The following is a 14,977-nucleotide window of genomic DNA, read 5'->3' on the forward strand; positions in this document are numbered from 1 at the left end:
CCAACTCATTTTTTTATTAGTGACCCTGTTCAGATGTCATGCTAAGCCATGATGGTTAGGAGTTTTCAGCTAACCGTGGGGGCTTAGCATGACATCTGAACAGGGGTCAGACCCAACCATGATGGTTTATTAACCATGGACTAATCACACTCACTAACCACTTGCTGCAAAATGGTTAGTGGGTTCTTATATGGCTTAGTGTGATGTCTGAACAGCCTCTGTGGTTAATTTGCAGCTACCATAAAGCTCTGTGGCAAGAGCGGTCAAAGAAAGAGTAGCTGCTCTAGCTTGAGCAGCAGATCTCTATGGTTGAGATTGGCCTAGCAACATGATGCGGCTGCTGATCCCCATCCGTGCCAGCAGAGAAGTGCCCATAGATCTGTGGTTCGCACCTGCCAGTGCCCTGGGCCACCGCCATGATGGACACACTCCTTCTCCCGCGAAGGACGTGCCTTCCAACTGTAATTAGGGATCTGCTGAGAGCGACAGAGAGCGGCGGGAAATGGCATCAGCGCATCCCTGCCGCCAGCAGATCTCCTTGGCCAAGATCTGCCCAGCAACACATGACACAGCTGCTGCCAGCACAGAGTGGCCGCCACCAGCGCCAAGCAGCAAAATGCCCGCTGCCAGTGCAAAGGCTGCTGGGATGCCTGGCCTCCCATGCAGAGGACTGCAGTTTCCTGCGGGAGGGAGGGTGGTTAAAGAATGGTTAGTCTAACCACGTTGCGGAACATGGCTAGCTACGTGGCAGTGGCACTCACAGTAGCTAGCAGTAATCACCATGTACCATGGTTCACCTAACTGCCCTTCCCGAATGTGCATCTGAACAGGGTCTATGTATGCTAAGTGCTACTCTTAACAAATAAGATTAAATGTGGGCGGGGGGGCGGGGCGACACACCAAGTGATTAGCACTAAATAAGCTTAAGGAATTAGGCCAAACAGAATATCTTGCAGAGTGGGCTACATATTTTATTAGAAAAGTTTCAAATTAAAGAGAGGGTTTTTTCCTCCTGATTGCAAGATTCTTACTGTTGTTTTGGTTCCCAATTTGCAGTTGCTTCAGCACGGTTGCAGAGGTTAGACAGTTCTACAGTTCGCACATATTCATGCTGACAAGGCTAGCATGGAAAAGAGCTTTGAGCTGAACTAATGTGAGTATTCAGGCATGAACAATAAAGGCTATATTACTTATGAAAAACAACATCCAAGCAAAAACTATGGTGGTCTAGGGTTCTGCTGAGGGCCTGAGACATTTGTGTTTGTAAGGCTAGTTCTCACTGTGGTAGTAAACCTGTGTCTGGGCTGTACCGCTTCAGATTGCAAATGGAGGCTCATCTGATGAAACGGTTCTCCATACAGAAATATTCTCTCACGTAGAAACTTGACATATGGGAGAAGGCCAGGATAGAACTCTTTTGTTTCACATCTGGTTTCTATGTGAAGTGTTCATTCATGTGAGCCCCTACCTGCAGCCTGAAACAATACAGGCCAGACACAGGCTTATCACCTCAGTGAGAACAAGCTGTACCAATAAGCAAGTGGGCGGTGGGTGTTCCAACTCTTTGTTTAATCACCATAATTTATTCTGGAAGCTGTTTGGAATAAGTACCCAATAAAAACCTAATTTCTACAAAGAAGTATATTCAAACAGCCGTGTTGCCATTCTGTAATCGCATTAACTTAGCAACTTGTGTAGATGGTGCCAATCCCTTTCTGTGTCACAACAGTAAGTTCCATAGGATTTAATGCAAGTGGTCAGAGGGCTGCCTGAAAATGGCTGCATCTTAGGTTGGCTTCAGCCAGCACCCAGTGACCATCCTAGCTTTGATTGAACCACTTTTTGATACTGCCTGTAGTTGTCCAGAGGCGACAGTCCCTGCTGTTTCCAGTCACTCCTTTCCCATGTGTTCCTAGTATTTCAAATTATAATGTAAGTTCAGAAAGGAAAGAGGCTATGCTTGCAGGCATCACACCTATTACTATTTAATTTGCTGCTGTTACTACATGGACTTAACCATTGCTGGAGAACCAGAAAACAAAAACAGAAAATACAAACTGCAGCATGTGGGCAAAAATATGGCTTGGCTCCAGATTTAGTCATGCTCAGAGTAGAGCCACTGAAATCAACGGAACAAGGTAGTCATGATTAAAATGATTTAATGGGTCTGCTTGAAGCATGAGTATGTCTGGAGTCAGCCCGCTGTGTTAAAGGTGTAGAAAAAAATGAAGTCAATAAGTGCAATTTGCAAGAATTACTACTCCTTTTCAAATGTGTGTTCTGTGGCTGACCCTACCACTAGCTCATTACAATGGCAACTATATTCATTACAATGGTAGCTACAATAATTTACAGACCAATACTGTCATCAAATCTCATGTTTTCCATCATACTTCTTATTGTATATAAAGAACAATACTAAAGATATATTTAGTATCAACTAACCTGCTAGAGAGAAAAAAGCAACCTGAATATTTTTTTTAAAAAACTCAGCACCGCACACAAGTTACACAAAACTATGAAATAGTGACCTTTCATTTTTCATTCTTTCAATTATCCTTTTTTCAGTTGGGATGTTGACAGTATAATACTATACATTTCTATCCAGAAGCCCCATTGATATCAATGGGATTTATTCCCAGGTAAGTATTATAGAATTGCAGCCTTAGGGTGCAATCCTATGGCCGCTAGACAGCCATAGGATAGGTCGGTTTCCGGGAACTGACCTTGGAGCCCACATTCCGAGGTTGGTTCCCAGAGAACCAACCCCCACCCCCTCCCGTGCCACCTTATAGGCTGCACTGATCAGCCCAACGCTCTGTGTTCATAAGAACAGTGCGGAGCGGCAAAAATGGGGCGTTCCTGGGGGTGGGGAGGTCGGAAACACTGATATGACACATCCTACGTGTCGTACAGCCACCGCTTCCTGTGCTTTGAGGTCTCACGGCTAGACAGCCAAAATCGGCTGTCTAGCCGCGAAAGCTGGGTCAGGGGAGCAAGGAGGAAAATCTGCTCCTCACCACTCCTTCCACCCTGAACTGGATAGGTGGTTACCCCCGGACTCGGAGGTGACCATCGATCCAGATAGGATTGCTCCCTCCATGCCTCTGCTTATCATACAAAGGCTAGATTTCAAAAGAATTCTCACAGAAAATGGTAACTTTACTTAATGATATTTTGTTTACAGGTATATATTTCACTTCTGCAAAGTAAAAAGGAGTTATATGGTGTGGGGTTGGCAGATCTAGATTCAGCAGCAAACAACTCCATGGTGCCTGTAGCACTAAAAAGATTACATTTAGCTTGTCATGAAGCTAAATTTGACCCTTTTAGTGCTCTTTAGCACTATTTTTTTTCATTATACAACATTCGCCACCACCAAATTCAGGAGCACATGGCAGGAACCACATGTGTCATATATTGCCCACCCCTGGTTTAAATGCTCTGAGGCATCATGGGGTCTTTTGCCTCATTCTTCCACTTGTCCCATCACCCACCCTAATCTGCCAGCCTCAGCTTAGCTCCACTGATTTCACAGTCTACCAATCTAAGATCGTTATTGATTATCTTAAATGAAATGAGCCTATTAATTAAAATGTTATAAGGACTTTTATTACTGAAAGTACTATTTTCCCCTCACCTCTAGATGCCACCTCTTTCTTCTACTTTACCTGAAGTGCACTACCACCATCTTAAGAAAAAGCAGCTTTTTATTTCAAGAACAGGGTAATAGGGAAGAAAACATGAAATGTTTATCAGACTAAAATATGTGGTGATCTTTTTACATATGAAGTTGTACCGTGCTACCTGTCAAGTACTACCGTCACACAACTCATATTCATTTCAATGGAGTTTATGTAGGACTTGGATACAAACCCCACTGAAATGACTGAAGACTGTGCAGTAAAAGTACTGGCCAGACTGTACCCATTGGATAGTTCAATAAAAGAATAGTTACTAATTAGTTTTTAAGAATAAACCGCAATGTATCTATCATCATAAATTTGGCCGAATTGCAGGAATAATGCTTTTATCTAAAGGAGACACTCATTTTTAAACTTGTTTCATCTGTTTATTGTAATATACTAGAGTTTATGTATTTACTGTGTATGTATTTCTTTTTAATATGTGTAAGTTTCATGTAAATGGATATAAATATGATTTTTAAAAAATTAAATCTATGGTACATGGGGTCTTAGTGCAAACACTTGACAATACCGTGTCAACAATACTGTTTGTATCTTTCCATTCCACCATTTTTACAGTTTTGAATTGTAGCAAAGTAAATTGGATATGTTTAGCAGAGTTATTAGATGCTTCAACATGTTCCTACTTTTTAAAGAAATCTGTCAATATTTAAAGCTCAGCACCTGCCTCTGATGATTTACAATAGAAAGATTTAAACATGGAACTTGAGCCAAAAATGGACCTATAAAGGCAAAACAGAATTGTTATATATACTTGTAGAAAAGCACTGTGATGGCTCTCCTTTTTAAAATCAACATGAAGAAAAACTGTTTGTAAGAGTCAAAAACAATTACAGGAAATTAACAAGAGACATTCTCCTGAATGCTACTTATGGACCAAGATGCAGCTAGTTTTGCTAGGCTTCACTTTTTTCCTTCCAAATTCTTTATATGCCAGCCAACACTGGTGTAAAACAAAAACATCAAGGGAAAATAAATCTGATCTTCAAGTTTTCGGTTGTTTAAAAATGCCCTCCATTTCTTCATTATAATAGGGCATTAGACAGCTGTTTGTCTAATGTTATGCTTTTATCCAAGATGGCCTTGCTGAGACTTCATTGAAGTCAAATTTATCAGAGGAAATAACTGAAAGACAGAACAGTTACTATATAATGTATAAAAGTTTAGAGGAGAAACTATTATCTGCTGTGGCTTTATTTGGTGGTGTTATTGATGTTTATTCTTTGTTTATATGGGAAGTTTCAAAGTAAGACCTGTTTAAAAATGTCATTTACCTACTATTTGCTAATCTCCCACTGCCTGATCTTAGCTTAAGACCTGTCTTTTGGTTATTCCTTTCAGCAGGCTGATCTGCAAAACATCTGCACGTACATTTGTTTTACTGCATATTTTTTATTTAAACAGACTTCACTTAACCAAATGGTGACAAGACTTTTTTCTCCCCAATTGTCAATAAAAGAAAATCAGTGCTGTTTTATGTGTTCAGTCTGTGATAGAGCTGTGTGTCATAGCTTCAAGTGGAACTTTTAGAAACTAACATCACTTTAGGGATGAATATAAATATAACACTTTAGATTAACAACCAACCAGCATGTGCTTTGAAAGACAATAATGCATTCTGCCACAAGATGGTGTACTGAATGTGCTGCTTTATATAATGCAAAAACATACAAGAAATGCTCCAGTGCAGAGTTTTATATAAGAGGACTTTTTATATGGCCACCAAGACACTGGCATTAATTTCTATGGAATATAGCTCTAGTGTGACCTTACGTGTGGCACAGCTACAAATCATTTTATAACCCAGTGCTTAGTGTGCCTTGAGATGCAATCCTATGCATGTTCAGATAGAAAAACATGGCTAGCTGGAGGGATGCTGGGAGTTGTATGACTTTTTTTCTGTCTAAACATGCATAGGATTGCACTCTTAATGTTCCAAAGGCCTTTTAGATCAACATACAGCTGAAACCATCAATGAGAAACATAGCAATCTATTTTAACTTACCTTTTATACCCCCTCCCTCACCATGGTCTTTCTTCCAGAACATGTGATTAAGACACCAACGCTGTGGGGCGGTTGTATATAAAATGGAAGCTGCTGTGATGGGTGTTAGTCTGACTTGGACATAAACAGAAATACCAAGTGGCAAATGGGAGAGAATTAGAACGATGGTGCAGGGGGCAGGAGACACTGAAGTGAAAGGATCAGCTGACCAAACGACTCAGTTACAGGATAATACTTCTAATTTAGTAGCATGCCTCACCTGGGTATATTTGACTGTACAGTGCGCTCACTCATCTAACTGACACCAGTCACTTTTAAACTACAGGAGAAACCTGAGCAGCACAAATTCTGTAGCGGCATAAGATTAGGCCAATTTAAATGCAAAATTGAGTGATTCCTTCCCATAATGCCCATTGCGATAACCTAAACACAAGACTGTAATAGACAGCATTAAAAGAAATTGATAGTGCTACTCTTCTGAGAGAGGAGATATCTATCAATACAAGAAACAAATAAGTGGAAAAATAAAACAGATTTGTTCCAGACCAAGTTAGTCATACTTGGGTCCCACTGAAATCAATAGTCATGACTAATTTTTCATCTTGATTTCTATGGGATCGAAGCATGGCTAAGTATCACTTGTGTCTGGATCGAACACACAATACCCACTAACAACACAATCCTATTCATGGCTACTCAGAAGTAAATCCTATTGAAATTATTTTATTTATTACTTAAATATTTAAATACTTAAAATAATTTAATTTGGTTTACTCCCAAGTGAGAGGTTATAGGATTGCAGCCTTAATTAATCTTTGCTAAATCCCTACAGATGCCTCCATTTGTTTAGTTTTAAATATATGTCACGTCATAACAGAGTTAAGGCTACTACATCAGTTCAGATTTTTTAAAGTATATTTTTATTTATTTTATAAACACTACCAAAATTACCAACAACCTACTCAATCAGTTCTCATCCATACAATATTTTAGTTGGGACATCATAATAACAGAAAGAGAAGAAAGGAAAAAAGAAAGGAGAGGAAGCAGGAAGTCAAGAAAAAAGAAACAAGTTCTTTCCCCTTCCCTCCCTCTCTCCCCCTCTCCACCCCTTAAGAATTAAATTTAAACTCCAACATCTCCCAACCTCCAATGGTATTCTATTTTAAAAAAACGATATCTATTATACAATCTTGTTGTTGCTGTTGTTCAGTCATTCAGTCGTGTCCGACTCTTCGTGACCCCATGGACCATAGCACGCCAGGCCTTCCTGTCCACTGCTTTCTCCCGGAGCGTGCTCAAGTTCATATTCATTGCATCGGTGATGCTATCTAGCCATCTCATCCTCTGCCGTCCCCTTCTCCTTTTGCCTTCAGTCTTTCCCAGCATCAGGGTCTTTTCCAGAGAGTTTTCTCTTCGCATTAGGTGGCCAAAATATTTGAGCTTCAGCTTCAGTATCTGTCCTTCCAATGAGCACTCAGGGTTGATTTCCTTGAGGATGGACTGATTTGACCTCCTTGCAGTCCAGGGAACTCGTAATTATACAATCTTACAATTTAGTAAAACAATCTTTTATATCAACGCAACAGTTCTACACTTCGTTCCCAAAAGCCTGAATATTAGTAATAATAATAATAATAATCAAAAAGAGAGAATATAGTATTGTATAATAATAAAACTTAAGATGAATCTTCAACAGTCAATAATATTTTTATATTAGATACTTGTCTATTTTAAAATATAAAATAGAAGAAACATAAAGAGAAAAAAATTAATAAAAATACATAAAAGTAAAGAAATAAGTAAAAAATCATTTCTTCTGAGTTAGCCTAGATCATGAAAGCTACACACAAGCAGTTAACAGTACTTGTTTAGAAATTCCATTTCATAGAATTGTGACAGAGTTCTCACACATTTTAACATTCAACCAAGCCTCCGCCATTTCATGATTCGTAAACTTCTTCATCTGGTCTTCTGACACAATACAAAGTGTGTTGTATTTTAAGTAATATTGTAAGTTCATTTGTTTTGCCAGATTCTTTGCTTTGGTAATTGCCTTCATTTATTTGCCACTTCTTTGATGTAATCTGGGAACAGCATAATTTTATCCTGTTACCAGGAAAGGCTTCCAGCTTGTTTTGCCAAATTCAGGATATAACAGTTTGTGGAGACTTTTGCAAATTGAACTATAATTGTATAATCATTCCCCTTAGGATTTGGCACACGAAATGCCTGCTCAATATCAAGAGAATAATCAGAGGATATAGAAAGTATCTCATGCAAAAGTTTATCCACAAAAGTAGACAATTTCACATCATTAGACAAGCTTTTAATCCCCACTTGTATGTTGGCTCTCTTTGAATAGGCCTCCAATTGAGAGATTCTGTCATATATTTTTACAAATAACTTGTGTCGTAGTTTCATTCCTTGCCACTCGGTCTTCAAGCTCATTAATTTTGGACTCCATTTTTTTCTGTGACGCATCAATTAAATCCACAGCTCTCTGCATATCAGTGATGGAATTTTGAATTAAGTCCAGCCTTTGAACTAGTCCTGAAAATTGCGAAGACAGGGTTTTCATCATCGTAAATAATTCTGCTAAATCTTCTGTTTTCAGCACCTTTGACGCAGGAGTTGTGGGAGGTGTTGAAGCAAGCCCTTTTCATCTCCTCGGTTCAGCCATAATTTTCTCCAATAAATCTTACAGGTCCTCAGATGTTCTTAAATCGTCTCTCATAGGTTGCTGATTTTTCTTGCAGGATATATTGTTATAGAACACGCCAGCCCTGTTTTCTCCTATAAAATAGGAGTCTCATAACAGCTTTTTACGTTGGTACAGCCCTGGGGTGATAACCCTGGCATCCAGCTCCTCCACTATCACGTGGGGGTTACCTTACTCCAGGCAAAAATCCAGAGTTATTTGCCTTCCCCCCCCCCCCCCCGCTTTCAATTCTAGGGGAGAGATGAAAAGGTTGTACAGCCTTTTAAAAAGCTGCTTGAGAAAGCTCCCACAGAGAATCTGTGAAAGCTGCCAGAGCTATATCGGTCCCAAACCGGACATCAATTCAGATTTAACAAGTAGTTACAGCTTTACTTTTCAGCAGACTACTGTAGCTAGTCATTTTCCCATCTAAAGTTCTGCTGGATAGAGCATAGATGTGTTACGTTTTTATTTCTTCTCTGCCCAAACCCCAGCGGCTACAGTCCTCCTCTGCATAGGCACAGCACCAACTCTTGATAGCTGGGGTGGGAAGCCTGTGGCCCTTTCAGCCTGCAGGTCCCTCCACAGTTCTGCTGCGGATGCTGGATGCACTTAATGCTGGCTGGTTTTGGTTGGTTTGCTCTCCCCGCCACAGCAAAAAGTACCCTGACCAGTGTCAAGGTGCTGCAGCAAGGCAACTGGCTGCTTTTATATTGGTGACGGCACAGCAGCTGTATGCTGTCAGGGCTGGCCAGGGGGAAGAGAAATGGAACAGGAACAGAGAAGGTGCAAGCAGCATTTTCCAGGAGCACACAGGTCAGGCTTCTGGTTGTGTGGCAGGCCAGCACTTGCCTTTGGATTAAAAATGAGGGGAAAAACACAGACAGACTGCCACCCATGGCTGTAGTAAGACCCCACACCCTGTTAATCTTTGCTTGAAGTTTGAGGAAGAAGCCTTGGGCTATGAGGGCACAGAGAAAATCCCCTTAAAAGCCCCCTTCCTTTTTAACTTCAAGAGTTACCACTACGGCTGCAACGGTAGCCCTAGTTTATCAGGCAGTAAATCCCACTGAAGACATAGGTTTTATTTCAGAGTAAAACATCTGGGATAGAGCTGTGAGAGTTGTTGTGGGCATGTGACAGACTGAAGGAGGGAAAGCGGGGGGTATGACAGACAAACATGCTCCCAACTGACTTTTCCTGTGGCTCAATGGACCTTCATAGGAAAAAAGGCTCCCCTCCCCTATTCTGTAGGAATCAGTAGAGCCTTGTTTCCTCTCCTTCAACCCTGCAAGATGTGCACATGCATGTATACAGACAGCATGCCAGGCCCGTATGGAAACTGCCATGGGCACTATAGCAACAGAGCCCTTCAGTTTCCATGCCCTGCCACATGTATAATCTACATGATGTGAAAATGCCGCTATTCATTTCAGGAATAATCAAAATATCATAGTACATAGCAAATAACACTGAGAATACTGATAGCAGGAAGACCAGAAAGGCCCAAGGGTCTTTCCCAGACCTACTTAGTGGTTAAAGCCAAAGAACATTTGTGCTTCAAAAAGCTACACCTTCGTTTAATCAAGTTTTTTCATGAAAATGTCAGCATTAAAAAGCCTACATCAGGAACTTAAATGTCAAATTCAAAATCTAGACTTTAAGACAATTGGGTTGTGTGTGTTTTTAGTACTGCATATTTCTAGAGTCAGTCTATTTTTTGGCACTAGTGGGCACCCTAAAAGTTAGAAATATTTCTGAGAGTTATGGCTTTTCTGGAATGTGTCTTCTAATTGAATATCTGATGAGCACCTACATACTGTCAATTACCATGGAGAAATTTACAACTGTCTGAGTAGCTGGTTGTTTGAGGAGAATGTTTATCGCATTCTTGCTTCCCAGATGTCTGATGAGTAGTGGGGCTGCAGTAAAAAATGTCCTCATCATGTTGGTGAATGTCAAAGACAACAGATTACCTCTTCAAAAAGTGAGCACATTATGGAGAGAGATTCTCACTGAGGTGGGAATGTAATTAATTCATGCAGGCTGTGGTAAGCTTCCCTGTGAAAACAATTGTAATATTTAACTACAGGATGCTTAAACATAAGGGGATCCAGAAAAACTGCACAAGCTAATTAATTTCTAGTAGTACTGACACTTGGCTAGTTTTCACCTCTGTGTAACTCATACCTTGAAATATGTTTGTAAAAAACAAACAAACCCAATGTAGATCCAAATTTTTCTATATTAACAGGCGAATTTGGAATCTAGGAGGTTTTTTCCCCCAAGATCTTATTATTATGGTCAGAAATCTTGTGGCACAGTGTAAAATAAAACCCACAAGGCCTGCTTTATTTCCAAAAGGATTCTTCCAGGTGCAGCCAGCCCTAGGATTGGGTGATCACCTGATCAATAATAAATTGGGCTGCTCAAACATTCAAGTAGAAAATACTCAAGCAGCCCAATTCCTCCTAGCTTCCTCTGCCCTCCCCTGCCCCCATTGCCCATGTTCCCTGCCAGAGCATCCCACTTTCCCAAATAAAAAATCTGGATGTGGAAAGTATGAGGTCCTAGGCCATGAAAGGTAGGCGAGCCTGCTAAATTTTTTAGACGATTCATGAGTGGTTTGAAAGAGGCATACCATAGGCCGGAGAAATAATTCAGCTGCCCGCCATGAGTAAGAAATGTTGTTTCAACTGAGGATTTTTTAGCTTTAAGTTGGTTTTGACAAAGTAATGAAATGCGATACAATCTGGAGGTCTCGTCAACAAACAATAACAAGTATTCCACCAGCTACAACCATTGCAATTGCTGTTTTATAACAAATGCACTATATTTATATTGTCAATCATAATTATACCCACTTTACAACTATATGGTTCCTTTCTTTATCTTTTATACAGACTGTGTTTTGGGAACCTTCTCCTTTCTGTTATTGGGTAGGAGAGCGAGGAAGGAGGTTGGGGGCAGGAATGTCATTTCAGACGGGGACTGTGCGGCTTGAAAGTGGCCATGATCTCAAGCTGCAAAGGGCAGACAGGTCCATGCCATGCAGGAGAGCTCCTCTGAAGCTTTTTTTACAGCCCAAAGTTCTAGGCACTTGCAAGCTTGGACTGCAAATGACAGCTCTGTGCAGCCAAGGAAAGTGCCTGGCCAAAGCTGTTGTCCATTTGCAGACCAGAATCATGGCATCTTGCAAGCCTTCATAAACTCCAGCTGCAAGGGGAGTGGGGTGCAAGCCCAATTTGACTTGGGTAATGTTGAAGGGGGCTTTACCCACATGTTTTGTTGTTTTCAGGAAGGAGGCATCCCTCTCAAACACTCACCGCATCTCTGGTCAGAAGAATTCCACCCCACTTATATTATTGTCCAAAGAAAATAAAGTAAAACTTGAGAGTCTTTTTTAAATCTGCGACTAATCTTAGCAATCAGTTGAACTACTTGAAACAGCTTGCTTGTGAGCATGATGACTCTGTGTGACAGTATGAGCATTTATTTAAACACATGGATTGTTTCATAATGAGATTGATATAACTTAAAAGTGTTTAATTTTGACAAGGTGTAAAGCATCTTCTGTTTTATATTTAAAGATAAGTTTGGACCAGCATGTGACATATACTCCATTCTGTTTACATTATTTTAATAGCTATGCAAGCCTCAAAGCCATCTGAATATCCATCATTTAAAAAATTACATCAGCACTCCAATATTATTTACTTGCCACTGTAGTTTAAGACTTAAGGCTACACTTTTGCAGAAATAAAATTAGACCCAAGTGATTAGATCTACATGATATTCCTGGCATAACTAAATGCAGTAAGTATTCCAGGTACTGCTCAGATTTTAATAGCTTTTAACAGTTACTTTAACTTCATCTTCAGCACTTCTTCTACATGTTTGAACACAGCAGGGTCCTCAATGGTTGGACTTATCTAAAGAAATAAGAGTAAAGAAGATGCTAGGCTGTTAACTGCTATACAATCAACTGTGCCTAGTTTTGTTGAAATCATACAAAATTCACTATTTGCTCATCATAAAACAATATGGCATATATATAACAGTAGCACAGAGAGCAGAGTTTTGTAGCTGCAACCTTATTGTGAACAACCACTGTCAATAGATGCATCATGGCATTGCCACAAAAAGAGTTCCGTAAATGGGTACAGACGATTGTGACAAGAATAGCATACCGGGTAGAGGGAAATGTATACACCGCCTTAAAGGTACTTAATAAACCAAGGATGTTTGGCTACACTGTATAAACCTATGTACCTGCTTTGGGGTGGTAAACTGTTATTGTGTTGCAAGTCAACACAATGGAATTAGCTGTTTCACACAGAATATGGCTGTGGTTAAAGCCCTGTGAATGCTACTCTATACACCACAGATGCTAGGCATAACTTTAGGGGTAGGATATTAAGATGCTAAAGTTGCAAACTGCACTGTATAGAATCAAAATATTAAGTGTGTTCGTGTCGTTGCATGTATTATGTACCACAGTAGTAAAAGAAAGCTACTATTCACCTTGTATGGCTTGCTGTTCACCAGGGAAGAAAGAGCAGACCGTGGTATCTTGCCAGATCGAGTCTTTGGTATCTGTTGCACAAATACGGCTTTCCGGAACGCTGCCACAGGGCCAATATTTTCTCTAACCCTCTTCACAATCTCTTCCAAAAGCTTTTCCTCTTCAATATGCACTCCTGATAAGGAATGTAAGAGTGCAATTGTCATAATCATAAGTTATGCAATTGTCATAAATTGTCATGACAGCCTGCAGGCCAAAAGCCATGAGTCAGGGTGTAAATATGAAAGCAAACATGTCCATACTACCAACACAAGCCTAGATTCAATTTGATAAACAGACTGCGTCTCACCATTTCTCAGGACACACAATGCTAATGGAACATGGCCCTTTAAGGAATCCTCCTGACCAACAACAGCACAATCTGCCACAGCACTATGGGAGAGAACAGCCTGATGGGAGAACAGAAAAAAAAAATACATCCATCAACAAATTTGAGTATCCATGTTCATTATCAGTCTTTGAAAATCCAGAAGTCATAGTCTGTCTCCTAATTTGAGTGTCACATGGAGCTTTAGTACATATAGCGGAAATAGATGGCCTCATATTTCCCCATAGTATGGTGACTCCTTCAACGCTGGTAACATGGGAACCGATGCTATGGTGCGCTGCTTGAAAGGCTGTAGATGCATTAGGAATTCCTTGTCAGGCAGCAAACATTCAACTACTATACCTCAAGGCTGATAGTGTCTATGCATGATACAATACCACTGGTTTGCGAAGGGCAGAATGTCAACATTTTGTGATGCTACATTTCTGACCTGTATGCTCTTGGTGAAATTTTACACCCATTTTTTAATCCTGTGTGACCTCAACATTTAGAGCAGTGCAAAATGTAAATGATCTAGTGCCTTTTCACTGGAGTACTATATAAATTGTAACACTTAAGCTAATCATTTAAGTGTTATAGTCTATAATTGTGAAAAAGCACTAGATCTTTAACATTTGGCACCAATTAATACATCAGCTGGGAGTGCACTATATTAGCCAATAACACTGTGCATAAACCACAGTTACATCTATCATGAAAAACATTTTCACACAGTAACATTGGTTAGGTTGGCTTACATTTCATTGTTTTGTGAGTCTGCATTTGGAATAATATGCACAAAACTCTTAAATGTAGATTAAACCATCACTTCATGTCATGCTTAGAACAGGAAAGACAGAAAACCAATACATTTAAGAGAGTGCAACAACTTTATGATGCATTCAGCAAAGCAATCAATTGCCACCCGCTGTATCGTAAACAAACAATGAGAATTAAAGAGCTTTTTTTTAACAATGCAAGAGAAACAGTGCTGTAACGAAGTATAAATAATCCACGGAACAACTGATTTGGCCCAGGTTTTCCTTTCCTAACCGTCAAGATACAGCAGCAACACAGCCTCAGCTTACCAGTGCTTCACACCTATTTGTCAGGATGAAGATGCTGTAAAAATAAGGCACTGTCCCTCAAGCAGAAGAGAGGAAATTGCAGCAAGTTTTCTGGCACTTCTTTAAAAAGTGGAAGTGCAACCTATGTGAATCTTTGTAGCTCTACTATGTTTTCCCCTAAAACAGGGATGGAGAACATGTGGCCCTCCAGACGTTGGACTACAAGTCCCACCATCCCTCATCATTGATTATGCTGTCGAGGGCCAATGGGAGTTGCACTCCACCAACATCTGGAGGGCCAAACACTCCCCATCCCTGTTTTAGGGGAAAGCATAGTAGAACCACGAAGATTCAAATAGGCTAGACTGAAAGGGTTCAACACTGTCAGAAAAAGAAGAGAATTTGAGTCTCTATTAAATAGTGCTTAGGTAAGATTAAGGCCCAATGCATATAAAATTATTTGTGAAGTTGGAAAGGTGCCTGGGAGGACAGGGGGGAGTAGTTAGTGGTGGTCTGGTTCTGATGCATATAGACAGTACAACTAGATATTACAACTAGCTACATATTCACCAAACATGGGAAGGAACTGCCATTGATTCTACCCA

At 40.2% G+C, this 14,977-nt stretch overlaps 2 protein-coding genes across 2 annotated transcripts in view; one reads left to right on the top strand and one right to left on the bottom strand.

Moving 5' to 3' along the window:
• Positions 1–5,191, top strand: part of PPFIA2 (PPFI scaffold protein A2) — a 444,508-nt gene extending 439,317 nt beyond the window's left edge. Inside the window, exons 31-32 of the mRNA XM_084811789.1 lie at positions 1,057–1,153; positions 3,647–5,191. Of these exons, the coding sequence (XP_084667915.1) occupies positions 1,057–1,115 (59 nt within the window). The 3' untranslated portion in view covers positions 1,116–1,153; positions 3,647–5,191. The remainder of the gene's footprint in view (positions 1–1,056; positions 1,154–3,646) is intronic.
• Positions 5,192–11,088: 5,897 nt separating this feature from the next.
• ACSS3 (acyl-CoA synthetase short chain family member 3) overlaps positions 11,089–14,977 on the bottom strand; it is an 87,795-nt gene continuing 83,906 nt past the window's right edge. The window contains exons 14-16 of the mRNA XM_084810397.1: positions 13,288–13,387; positions 12,938–13,113; positions 11,089–12,345 (exon numbers count right to left, since the gene is read on the bottom strand). Of these exons, the coding sequence (XP_084666523.1) occupies positions 12,274–12,345; positions 12,938–13,113; positions 13,288–13,387 (348 nt within the window). The 3' untranslated portion in view covers positions 11,089–12,273. The remainder of the gene's footprint in view (positions 12,346–12,937; positions 13,114–13,287; positions 13,388–14,977) is intronic.

This window comes from Heloderma suspectum, chromosome 7 (genome assembly GCF_057233095.1).
Source record: "Heloderma suspectum isolate Gila_16-S chromosome 7, 16-S_ref, whole genome shotgun sequence".
NCBI lineage: Eukaryota > Metazoa > Chordata > Lepidosauria > Squamata > Helodermatidae > Heloderma > Heloderma suspectum.